Raw genomic sequence first — 13,995 nt, forward strand, 5'->3', positions numbered from 1 at the left:
CGAAAAATAAATATAATTTATGGGGATTTTTCCCTTTCATTTCCTTTTTATCCTTTCTGCATACTCAAGCGATAACAAACGGTACTCGTGTAAAAAGAGGAAGAACCTGAGTTTTCATTTTCTTGGAAAACTTTAGAAAAGTACAGCAAAATGCGGGCGGGGGGGGGGGAGGACGTGGGAGTAGACGGATGAGTATGGGCTTCTGGACCTCAGTGCCACGCAGGGCAGGGCTCCTTCTGGTTTCTAGTTACTTAGAAACTCGGGGCTTTCTTCGAGGGAGGCGGGGGAGGGGGCGGCGTTTTGGAAATCTACGTTAATTCATATGTTCTGGCAGGAGGAAGAGCTTCGTCTCGCCTGCCCGGCAATCCGTAACAAGGGAACGGGCTCTTAAAGGGCAAGGCCATGCCTTGGCTGGCTTGACAGAGTCCTTTGATCCAAAGAAGCCAAAGGCTTCCCGTAGGAGACAACTTGTCGGTCGCCAGGCGTTGAGGAAGACATGCGCGTCCCATAATGGAGATAAAGGATTCGGGCAGCGTGGTGCTGACAGCCTACCATTCGTACACTCCATCCCGGCTGCCGAGCAGGGTGGAGCAGAGCTTCGTTCCAGAGAGTCCCCCAAGCCGTTCTTCTCTCAGGTAAAGCGGAATGGGAGGGGGGGAAGCGCTTGGTCCGGCCAGACGTGCTTTTTCTTTTTCTTTTTTGCTTTGGCGGTCGCCTCTGGACGCTGTCATTGCGGGGGAGTTTTGAGTCGCCCTTCGGGAGGAATCCCAGCCCAGCCACCCCCCCCCCCCCACCTTGGCCGCTGTCTTTCAGTCAGGAGCTGCAGTTTGTTGCGCCGGCTTTTATCGCCCTTCCGCTCTAACCCGAGAGAGCCCGTCCAGCGAAAGAATGCGCGGTTCTTCTGGTGGTGCCCCTGGCGAGGGGAAGCGGTGTGTGTGTGTGTGTGTTTGTGTGTGTGAGTGTGTGTGTGTGTGTAGCAAATGGCCCAACGGCTCCGTTTCAAGGCACCGGACAGAGCTTGCAGATCAAGTTTGTTTGCTAGCCGAGATTAGCCTCGAGATAACCTAAAAAAAGTAATGAGGGGACAGAGAGCGGAAGGGACGCGGAAATGGTCACTTATTAAGAAGAAGTTGTTAGGGAATCGGCTGGCAGACGGACAGTACCCTCGTCTTCAAACAACCCCAGCTATTCTCTCTCCCCATCATTTCGGAACTAGGCTAATGCAGCCGGAGAAATGATTTAGGATTGCGGTTGAAAGTTGCGCACCTGTTGATTTTATAAATACATCTGTCTGGATCTAATTTATAATGCTAAGTTGTGCACACACACAGCCAAAACACACACACAGTTTCTTTCTTCCCCTGCAAAGTAAAGAATTTCACAATATTCCTGTGTAACTTGGGGACATTCCTAGCATTTGTCCCAGATAAAATTGCTGATAAAGGAAATAGTTTGGGTAAAATCTTCACCAGCAACACCTTTAGACTCAGTGAAGCTGACCTTTCTTCCCCTTGGGAATCTTGAATTTTCAAGATCCCCCTCTGCAATTTCCCCTCTGCAAATTGAAAGAATTATAAAACAGAGATGGTAAGATTAAAGTTATTGCACCTTGTCCTTGAAGTGTAAATATTGGTTGCTTCAAGAATCAAAGGTAACAGAATCACAATATTGCAATGTTCCAGACCTAGTACTGGTATTAGCAATAAATTAGTTTATTAATGGGATGTAATTTATTCGCTCATGCTGCTTACTCAGCACTTTAATGATGACCAGTATAAACATGCCATGGCCAAACTAACCTATCAAATAGCTTATCACAACAGGTTCAACATTTGGATAGGGTAGTTTCCAATTGGACTTTTTAAATAGCTTTTTAAAGCCTCTTCTCTCTCTTGTTCTGATTTTTCTATCCTTTCTATCCTTTTTATGATGTTCATAAAAAGACACTATTTTATTATAATTCTATATTTGTATACTTTATAGTTAAAGACACTGCATGCAATAGAAGTTTCAGTTTAAGAATTGGCATTATTATAACAGCTGTATTATGTATGTGTATTTGTATAATATCTGTTAGCTGCCTGTATAATCTAGAATTGGTTGCAGAGGAAAGAAATAGTATATTCCAGGTACAATAACCTGGATCTTCCAGATGTTTTGCATCAATCATATGTTAGTATTTTGCATTGCTCAGGTTTAGTTTTTTCTCTTCATTTTTGGCATAAGAAGGAGAAATTTAATGCATTTAAACATCTAAGACCCTAATGTTGGCGAAAAAAGAGAGAGTTTGTTAATAAAATAGATAGCTGTTGTTTATCTTACAGTACCAACCTGGACCATGGAGGAGTGTGTGTGTGTGTCGCACATGTATTTGTGTAAAACATTGGGAAGGGAAGTATTGAATATCTGGAATTATAAATTGACATAATTCTTGTAGTGCACTTACAAATAAGGAATGTACCACCTCAGCCCAAAGGTAAACTATTTAAACTATTACTGTTTGTTTTGTATATCTCTGCCTGTTCTTTGAGGAGCACAAGATGATGTAATGTAAGGTCAGCCTCTCATTTATCTTCATTCTGTTCCTGTGAGATAGGCTGGAGGAAGAGAAAAGGACTAGCTAAAAGTCAGGCTAGAGAATTTTCTGATTAAATAATGGCTTCAAATTGTATCTTCCTGGTCCAGTTCAAGATTGGATCTCAAGAGAGAGAAAAAGAAGTGTTACCTAGAACTGATAGAAGGTAGTATAGATAGTCCTCACTTACTGACTGCCTCGTTCAGCAACTGTTCAAAGTTATCATGGTGCTGAAAAAAATAACTTGATGATCTATGGCTGCATTTACAACCTTTATAGTATCCCTCAGTCACATGATTGCCATTGCAGTTTATTAATACATGACCTGTGCTTAACTTATTGTCCCCCAATGCAGAATGGCAAAAATGAAAAACAAGGGATGAGAAGGAGGTGCAATTGGGAATGCCCATCAAAAGCAATGTGCTGCCAGTGACAGTTCCAGCACACTATGTAAACAGCCTGTTGTATTCCCCATTGTGTGTCTGCTTACTCTCTTGCAATCCCTTCCTCTCCAATACCTGTGGGCTATGGAGGTGGCAGGAAAAAAAATTCTATAGGCAATATTTCCTGTGTCTGATCTTGTTATTCCCTTCCACAAAGCAAAGAGATTGTAGAGAAAAGGATTACAAAAGAGTAAGCAAGCATACAATGGGTACTACACCAGGCTATTTATAGAGTGTACTTATGGCTGCAGGTGCCAGCTCACTGGTATTGATGCATATGCCCCATTATATGCCAGCTTATTCTTTTGTAAAACAAACATCAGTTCACTAATGTTAATTATCCATGTCAGTAAGTGGAAAATCATGTGATTGTGACTGTGCTTTCCAGTTTGAAACTGACAAGACTAATCAGTTTTACATTTATTTTCTTTTTGCTTCCTAACAACTATCTCACCCTCACCCTCAGGGTGAACATTCCAAAGGCTGGGGGAATTGTTAGGAGTTACTATTTAGCAGCTACTTCACTTATTAATGGAGTTATTGATTCCCAACTGTGGCTGCTAAATGAGGACTACTAGTATTCCTATGCATTTTTTGTTACTATTGTTGATTCTGTTTAGGAACAGAAACACTATACAAAAAGAAGCTATATATAAAGCTTCTCCAAACTTGTGTCCTTCACACTATTTGGGACTACAACTTTGAAAACTCCATTAGAACACTTTCTTTTTATCCTGCCAATCAATTAAGATCCAATGATCTCATTCATCAGGCAACCCTAGAGAGGGTATTCTCAGTAAAAGCACTCCAGTTGTGGAATTTCCTCTTTGTTCAGTTATGATTGGCACAGAGCCTTATGAGATTTTCATGCCAGTTTAAGACATTCACTCAGCCTTTTGTTTCAATTTAAATGTACTGTGCCACATTTATTGTTTTGTATTCTGATTTTCGCTCATAGTGCTTACTGTTATTTGATTCACCTCGCAAATGATCAAAACATATTCATTCACTTATTGTTGAAACTTATTATTATTATTAGCCAGAAAGGAGAGGGAAAGGAAATTAAATCTGAAAGTTCTCTCTATGATTTCCCCCTACCCTACTAAAAGAGACCCCTTCCTATTTGTGTAAAGAACAATCTGGATTCAATTTAAAAGTATGATTTTGTTCCTAAAGTACCAGTTAAGGAGAATCAGTTTACATGCTTTCCAAAACAGATTCAAAATTGGCTAGAATTGTAAACTTTCTGAAATATGCCCAAAGAGTTACAATATGATATACAATCTGTAACAAATATATGTGTAAGTAAATGTTATAACGGGGGCTCTATGTGAGATAATACAAGTAACACGTTTCATGAGTTCCTGCAAAATTCAGAACACCAACAGGGCTTTGGAATGGCTGTCCTAGTGAGGTTGCCCACTTCCTGCAGCTGTCTGGTTGCAATAGCTAGTTATTGCCATATGGGCAGTCAGAAACTCCATCTGTGTTTCCAAAACATGCTGTGCAAGGTTATATTACCTCAGCATTGGCCTAGCGGAATGCAGAATGCATGAAACAAATGAACTGGTGGTGTCAGACTTCAAAAGACTAGATGCATGAATGTTTTTCAAATCTTTTTTTAATAAATACTGTCATATTCTCTTACTCTCTTCCTTATTTACGGTTCCTATTGGTTCATTTGCAGACAGTAATCTGGATCAAATCTTTTATAGTAGTATTAATAATTATCTAACAAAACATTAGAGAACATCCAAAAATATCATATTTGAAATTTGAAGTTAAAAGATTATGGCATAAACTGGTATGGGTGATCCCAATGGTTATTGGCATTCTTTGTACCAAATGAAACTATCTTGGACAGAACTTAGAAAATCTGCTTATTGACAACGTTTTCATCTGTCAGTTACAAAATGCCACACTGGTGGGATCCACACATATATTAGTTTGTGGAAAGAACTTGATGCATATTAAGACCAGTTAAAGTACTGGCATCTGTGATTTTATACTGTTGTGCTTAAAATAATCATCTGAGAACAGAATCTTGGAGTCCTTTTGCTTGTGTTTGCTGCGTAAGTAAAAACTTTAATGTGGAATTATTGGAAATTTTTTACATCTATGTCCAAAATTACTGAATTAAGTATGTGTCACATTGTGTTAGTGTACAACATTACATACAGAAACAAAGCTTTTTAAATTCAGACAATAGGTTTTCCAAAATTGAGATGACTTTTACCTGTACAGCCAAAGTTTCATTTCAACAGAATAGTTATGCCTGAAATTAATGATGAACCGATGATATGTCATGGCAGGTCTAAAGAATAGCCTGTGTGAAATTTCTACAGCTGAAGCATCATGCTGTGTTGTACCAAGGAGATTTGCACTTTGGCAGTGATTTGCCCTGACCAGAAGTAGAGGAAGGACCTTCACTGTCTCAACTGGCAGCTGATTTCTAGAAATTGCAGAAATCTCTCCATTTATTTTTACAAAATAATACTGCTGTTCTGTCTTTTAGAGGCAAGAGACACTTTATCAGAATGTTTTGAAACATGAACCATGAAACTCAAAAATGCTGTTGAAGCAAAAGACTTCTTTGAAATTGTATCATGTGTTTTTTTTCTACTCCATCATCTTGAAAGCTGTAAAGTAGACAGCTTTCCAGATTTCAGCTGCCGAAATTTAGTATTAACTCTTAATGTTAACAATGATTCATTGAAACAAGAAAGTGTCAAAACCATGGTTTTTGAAGATAAAGCACACATGACATCAGCTATGCTTTAGTCAACAAATGCAAAGACTTCTGGACAATTCCTTCTGTCTTCACTATAGTAAGAGAAACCAGTTTCATAGCTGCAGCTAGAATATCCTGTGTCTTTATAATTAACACCATCAGTATAAAATTCCTTATTCAAATATTTATAATATACAGTATATTTATGTTCATAAGTCTGAAAATATTAATAATTACCTTATTTAAGACAAGATGTAAATATGTCTATACAATCTTTGAAAATTGTTCGTAAAGAAGTTTATCTGATCTCACAGAGGTACAATACCTATCTGCTATTCATTAAGTATACCCCCCAGACTTTCATACAAACAGCACATCCTCTTCAAGTAGGTGTTTCTTTTTACATGCTGGGATGAAATCGGATGTGTGAGGTCCTAAACACTTCCTCCAAATCATTTTGAAAGTACAGTACAAAAACTTTTAGTAGATAGGAAAAGCAAAACACGAATGATGATAAAGAATAAACCGCAAATGAGTATAAATTAGGGGTAGATTAAGAATGAGCTGTGTTGATTTGTGATGCGATTAAACCAATATTGGCTCCAGCCAATATTGACCCCTCTGGGAAGAGATTTTGTGAATTGGTAGCTATCAGGAATAAGGCTGTTTCTTGCATTCCACATAATGTATTACTAACAGTTCTAATAAAAACTGAAAAACTCTCTGCTCCAACAAATGGTGTAAGGTTTCCTGCCTAAGCAGGGGGTTGGACTTGAAGATCTCCAAAGTCCCTTCCAACTCTATTATTCTATTCTAAATCGTAGAACCTGAGCAGATCTTAATAGACAGTGTTAGATTTCATGTTCTTTGTGTTGCATTTATAATAATAGAATAGTAGAAAATATGCTTCATAAAATTGGTTGTAAATATAAGATATTTATACTGCTGTGTATTAATATTTATATTGCTTTACACATTCTTTGAAAATATTTTTGTTTTAGGATTTGGCAATCCTGGATACTATTTTAGCTCCATGAATAAACTGCGAGGCTAGCATGTTTCAGAGGAAAAGTAGCAACAATGATCCTAAAATAACATATTAACTTGATGTGGCGAAAACAGAAGTCCAGCCTTTTTACCTCTACAGGAGTGGTTCTCAACCAGAGGTCAACTGAGGAGATGTGATGTCACAGGAAGTCCTCAAAAGGTTGAAGAAATGTTATGATTTAAATTTTGAGTTAAGTCTTGGTGATTCATGGCCATGGTTCATGGCCACAAAAGGTATTCAAAGTGGCTCCATGGTGAAGAATACTGTTGAGAATTAGTGCTATATGGCTTTGGGAATAATACAGCTTTTTTCCTCTGCTTTCAGAATCAATGCATTTATTTTCATATATATATATATAGCTTGCCATGCAAATCTTTTTTAAGTGTTAAGCAACAGTGAAAATGCAACATAAAATGTGACTAAATAAAACACATAAAGTTATATAATCATAGTCATCACATGACAAGTACAGGAATACTATCATGAAAAATGAGGATAGAAAAAAATCCTGAAGTGTAATTATGTTGCCATATATATGGTAGGTTATCTGGAAGAAGGAAATATTACCTTCTATTTCATTTGTGCTTGTATGTATTTGGTTTTTAAATATATGGAAATAAAGAATGCATTCATAACTAGCAAATCATAAGTGCATAATGCTCTGGAAAAACTCATAAATCAAGTAGCAATTATGGATTGCTAATACATCAGTACCTTTGTGGAAATAAAATAAAGTGATGAACAATTCACAAAGCTGCAAATTTCAATGGGAAGAAGTTCTTAAATATTAGAAATACAGAAAAATCAATGTGAATTTGAAAACTCTAATTCTTACTGAAATATTTTCTTGAATTCACAACGTAATGGTTTCATAAATTATAAACAGAACTGACTTCATAATTCATTGCCGTCTTCTTTATTTTAAATTGTTTCTCATAAGCACAAGATTTTGGCAAACTTCCTTTGTTATTGTAATTGAGGATATTAATCTAACTTAAAATGATTCATCTATATTTCTTGAAGGAGGTTATTTCCAAATACATTTTTGGCTTTATCAGGTAGCTCTTTACAGAAATAAAATCAATATATCTACCAATATTAATTATTAATTATACATAGTGCTTTATATCATGAAATATGTGTTCATCGCCTTTCTTTACATATTTCATAAACTCTTACACAGTGATAAAAATTAGCTCATAATGTCCCAGTTGAGAGAGAACAGTCATGGGGTTACAGTATCAGTACATTGGGTGAAAATAAGAAATGACATTTAATGCTCACTTTTTTTATAATTGGATCATTGAGAAATGTATGTGTATATATATGGAAGTCAGTAAGAAGGTCAGTTTAATGTGTGTTAGCTGATTTACAAAATGTTTTATAAAGTGAAAAAAGCCTTAAATGAAGAGAGGGTTAAGGAATTTAAAGACTAAAAGGTAATATATGAAATGGTGTATGGAAGAGGTGAAACAAGGATCACTTTGAGGAATGAAAGGCCATTGAGAAGAATATTGTTGATGTAAACTAGTTTTAGATGTTTTCTTTTTCTTACTTCAAGCCTTTGTTTTGGGTTACTATTTAATTCTTCCTTCTGCAGTCTGTATAATGTTGCTCATTCCAAAAGTGAATTATTTGGAGGATTTGTATGTGTGTGTATGCACACAAACACACATAAACATACCTATAACACAAAACATTCTTCAGATTATCTTCCATCTACCATTTGATTGACAAGCTGCAGAAGAAATTTGTTAGTTTAAACTGCAACTTTTCTAAAAGTATGGTCTAGGTATTGTCATAAACCAAGATGATAAATTAAGCAGCGCTTAAATTGCAGATTCCTGATTTGAGTGTCATAGGAAACCTTTGGTGTATATAAGAATTCAGGAAGGTGGGGTTTTTGTTGTTTTTGTTTATTCTCATCTGCAATAATTCACCGAAACCTGCGGTGAAATGAACAGCCCAGTTAAGGAATAGTAATGGCCAAATGTCATCCTTGACTTACAGCCATTCATTAGCAATCACTCAAAGTCACAATGACACTGAAACTGGCACTGACATGATCACTGCAGCATTCCAGAGGTCATGTGATCAGAATTCAGGCACTTAGCAATAATGGTAGCATCCCAAAGTCATATGATCATTTTTTGTGACCTACCCAGATAGCTTCTGACAAGCAGTCAATGGGAGAAACTGGATTGGTGTAATGATCACATGATTCATTTAACTGTGATTCACTTAACAACCATGGCAAAAAACATAGTAAACTAAGGCATGTCTCCTTAACAACTGCCTTGCTTAGTAGTGGAAATTCTGGTCCCAATTGTGGTTGTAATGTAAACACATTGCAAGGCTACTCTATCATGCAAACAGTTCATGGTATATTGTTTCATGAATGACCATTCCTATATATTTCGTTGACAAACATTGATATGGAGAAAATCCACCAAGAAAATGAAAGGTTCTTTGGCTGATTTTCAGCAGCTTAGTTCTACAGTTCTAATTGTTATACAAATTATGTTAAGACCCCTTCTGTTGAGGTGCCCTGCAAACTGTCTTAGACTATTCTTGATGTTGAGTTCATTATACCATAAACTCCTCAGTAGACGGGACTGGAATGATTTCAAGTGTCACTTTTTGAAAGCGTATCAAAGTTAAATATAAACATGTGTTTTTCTTAATTATGCATTGGTTTAAAAAGCTATGTAATTTGGAAAAATAGATGAAATAAAACAAAAGTTGAGAAATATGAAATGTCTGTATTTCCGTTGGCTTGAGGAAATAGTAAATGGCTTCTTTTTTTAAAAGAACAGGATGTAAAACTCACTTTTTAACGAGAATTTTGCAAGCCATTAGTTTATTTCAACTGCAAACTATTGTTAAATTATATAGGAAGTAATACTTTTAATTAAACCAGACAATGGTAGATTAAATTTTTCCTATACAGTCTACATTCTTGGAGACACTGACTAAGTAAATGCAGTATTTATAGTCTTGATAGAATTTCATGTTATTATTGAACTTCTCTGGCTTCTTTAGCATTAGTGCCCTGCTGATTTCCCTGGTGCCTTCATATGCAGAACTTATGGGAAACATCTGGCAATGTCTTTTTGATCAGCTTGTTTGGTTAAACATTTGAGCAGCTGCCTTCCATTTATTTTAACAATGTCACTTCTATACATTGATTAAATGTGCTTGAAAGAAGAAAAAGTTTATTTCCAAAAATGGATTCAAGTGTGTATATCATTATATTCCAATAATTTTATTAAGAATACTATTAAACATAAAAAACAAAGGTAACACATACATACATACATACATACATACATACATACATACATACATACATACATACATACATTTGTGTGTGTGTGCGTGCGTGCAGAGCTATTAAACATTACCACAAATACTATCCCTTATTTAAGTATCCAAATATAATGATGTAAATATTAGAAACTAATCCATTACAACATTGAACATTTCCAGAAGAGAAACTATCCAATCTAGATAACTATTACATATTACTAAAGGTAGCAATTCACAATCAAACCAATTGTATTTTTGTAGTTATAAAAAAATTAAATGTACAAATTTAATAGAATTAAAAACATATCAGAGTTGTGGTACTAAGATGCAGTGGTTTTTAAGTGGATCACCATGTGACTGTGTCTGACTTTATGACATTTTTTACACAATCATTAAATAAATACCACAGTAGTTAAAGAAGTCTGTTTTCTCCAATGACATTTTTTCCACTGAAAACCAGAAATAAACCCTGAAAACCCATAAAATATGTTGAAAACCAGATTTAGGTGACTGAGAAATGCTACTAATGGCCATAAATGCAAGCCAGTTTCCAAAATGCAATTACTAGACTGTTTGTCCATCAGAACTTTGGAAATACCATATTTTTCAGAGTATAACATGCACCATAGTATAAGAGGTACCAAGGTTTTGAAGAGGCATTTTTTTTTTAAAAAGTAGGTAGGTAAAGATAGGGATAGAGAGGGGGAGAAAGAAAGATAAATACAGTAGGTAGGTAGATAGGTAGAAAGAGTAGGTAGGTAGGTAGGTAGGTAGGTAGGTAGGTAGGTAAGTAGGTAGGTAGATAAAGGGATATATAGAGAGATAAATAGACAGATAGAGAAATACAGATGGTAGGTAGGGAGAGAGAGTGTATGGAGGTAGGTAGGTAGAGGGATAGAGAGAGAGAGATACAGTAGATAGGTAGGGAAAGGGATAGAGAGAGAGAAATAGAGAGAGAGAAATACAGTAGATAGATAGGGAGAGAGAGAGGTAGGTAGGTAGATAGAGGGAGAGAGGGAGAGAGAAATAGAGTAGGTAGGTAGGGAGAGAGAGAGAGTAGGTGGGTAGGTAGGTAGGTAGAGGGATAGAGAGAGAGAGAGAGAAATAGAGAGAGAGAGAAATACAGTAGGTAGGTAGGGAGAGAGAGAGGGTAGGTAGGTAGGTAGGTAGGTAGGTAGGTAGGTAGGTAGATGTTTCCAGGTGTATTTATCCATGTGCTGGAGAAGGAAATTGCTGACAAACCTTAAGACTTTGGCACAGCACTTGATCAATGTAATTCTCATCAGTTAAAGAGCTTTCCAAAAGGAAAAAGAAAAGTTTTTGCACTCTGCAAACCTCCCCAAAATGGCCCTTTTTTTCAAATAAAAAGCATGAATAGCCTTGAGAGGGGGGCTTGTAGAATGCTCCCGGGGGGGGGGGGCAAAAAACTGCTTGTTTTTTGCAAAAACGGGCCTGTTTTTTGTCAAAAAAATTGCATGCATAGCCTTATGGAAGCTTATAAAGTGCTGCTGGGGGCTGGGAGGGGCAAAAATGGTCCATGTTTTGCTCATTTGTGCCCTCCCCAGCTCCCAGGAGCTCTCTGAAAACCTTCATAAGGCTATGCACGGCCATTTTGGTGAAGGGGCGGGGCTTTTGGAGGCAAAAATGCTGTATTCGATGTATAAGACGCACCCAGATTTTCAGCCTCTTTTTTGAGGAAAAAAGGTGGGTCTTATACTCTGAAACATACGGTAGTTATAAGCAGCTCTGCTACATTAAGCCATCTTCTTGTTTCCTTTCTTAGTAAATAGATTGAAGGGAAACTCATTCAGAGCCTTGTAAAAAACCAATCATTGTTCAAAGGGTTATATCAGGGGTGTCAAACTCATGTCGTTATGGCTGCATCACATGACATATTAGAACTTCCCCCCACCCTTCGCTAAACCAGACGTGGGTGTGGCCAGCACATGATGCATCTGGCCCATGGGCTAGAGTTTGACAGGTTTGGGTTATATGGTGCTATACCCATGAAGTTCATGTGTGAAGTCTACCACCAACGTTTGTAAACCATGGTTTTCTTAAATTTAATAATTTCATAAATTTGTTCTGAAAAAAAATATTATAAATTTCTTAGATAGGAAGCTTCATTTTTTGCTAGGGAATGAGATTTTAATAATTTAAAAATATTTAATAAGATATAACTTTTCACAAGTTAAAGAATACCTAGTTTTGCCTTTTAGCCTGTTTTAAGCCTTCTAATTTGACTGCAAACTGGAGTACATAATTAAACAACTGATTTATTACAAATTCACAATTTACTTTCCTACTAGCCTCATACTACTACTTCAAAATGGATCTCTTCTTCAGATGTTAAAGTTTATATAAATTAAAAACAGTAATACATTGTTCTAATTCTCTATTTCTGCATAAACACTGAAAAATACACTATTATGAAAAATAGAAAATTTATAGTATTTATTGTAAATTCAAATGAAAAGTCATTAAGTAGTTATTGGATGGTGTGGGCAATGCCCACTTAAATTATTCCAGGAATTTTGTGTTGCTAATAACAGCTTCCTTTTAGACTAAGCCTGCCAACTGCAACTAAGCCTGTGTAGGCTGACAAAGTAAATTCCTGGCTGTATCAGAATATAGAGAGTTAGACTGCATTGCATTCTCAGTGATTGTTTTAGATGAGATTTTTTTTTTAAAAAATCAGGATAGATTTTAATATTTTATTCTATCTTAAAGTGTCTATTTATTTTTTATTTATTGAGCTTATATTCTATCTAAATTTCAAAAGACTGCTTTAGGACTGAAAAGACTATAAGAAACTGTGAATGCTCCCTTTCACGTCTACATTCTATGTGTGTCTCAGTGATCTTGGACTTCAGTAAGGCATTTGATAAGGTAGACCATAACCTACTACTAGAATGTGGGTTAGACAGCATCACTACCAGATGGATTTGTAACTGGCTGACCAACTGCACTCAACATGTAGTCCTCAATGGAACTGCATCTTCATGGAAGGAAGTATGCAGTGGAGTACTCCAAGGCTCTGTTTTGGGCCCAGTACTCTTCAACATCTTCATCAATGATTTGGATGAGGGAATAAATGGGGAACTCATCAAATTTTCAGATGACACCAAGCTGGCAGGAATAGCCAACACTCCAGAAGATAGGCTAAAGATACAGAAGGATCTTGACAAACTTGGGCACTATCTAATAAAATGAAATTCAGTGGTGAAAAGAGTAAGGTTTTACATTTAGGTAACAAAAAGGAAATGCACAGGTACAGTATAGGTGGTACCTTGCTCAACAGTAGTAACTGTGAAAGGGATCTTGGAGTCCTAGTGGACAACCATTTAAATATGAGCCAGCAGTGTGCAGCAGCTGCCAAAAAAGCCAACACAGTTCTAGGCTGCATAAACAGAGGGATAGAATCGAGATCATGTGAAGTGTTAATACTTTATAATGCCTTGGTAAGCCACACTTGGAATATTGCATTCAGTTTTGGTCACCATGATGTGGAGAAAAGATGTGAAGACTCTGGAAAGAGTGCAGAGAAGAGCAACAAAGATAATTAGGGGACTGGAGACTAAAACATATGAAGAACGGTTGCAGGAACTGGGTATGTCTAGTTTAATAGAAAGAAGAACTAGGGGAGACATGATAGCAGTGTTCCAATATCTCAGGGGTTACCACAAAGAAGAGGGAGTCAAACTATTTTCTAAGGCACCTGAGAGTAGAACAAGAAGCAATGGCTGGAAACTAATCAAGGAGAGAAGCAACTTAGAACTGAGGAGAAATTTCCTGACAGTTAGAACAATTAATCAGTGGAACAACTTGCCTTCAGAAGTTGTGAATGCCCCAACACTGGAAGTCTTTAAGAAGATGTTGGATAGCCATT

General features: G+C 36.7%; 1 protein-coding gene across 1 annotated transcript in view; it reads left to right on the forward strand.

The window, feature by feature from the left end:
- Positions 1–322: 322 nt before the first annotated feature.
- The window catches only part of ARHGAP28 (Rho GTPase activating protein 28), a 73,652-nt gene continuing 59,979 nt past the window's right edge, over positions 323–13,995 (forward strand). Inside the window, exon 1 of the mRNA XM_087707254.1 lies at positions 323–635. Within this exon, the coding sequence (XP_087563380.1) occupies positions 511–635 (125 nt within the window). The 5' untranslated portion in view covers positions 323–510. The remainder of the gene's footprint in view (positions 636–13,995) is intronic.

The sequence above is a fragment of the Thamnophis sirtalis genome, unplaced genomic scaffold, assembly GCF_051295495.1.
Source record: "Thamnophis sirtalis isolate CommonGarterSnake01/CBP01778 unplaced genomic scaffold, rThaSir2_p1.2 scaffold_2, whole genome shotgun sequence".
In the NCBI taxonomy this organism is placed as follows: Eukaryota; Metazoa; Chordata; class Lepidosauria; order Squamata; family Natricidae; genus Thamnophis; species Thamnophis sirtalis.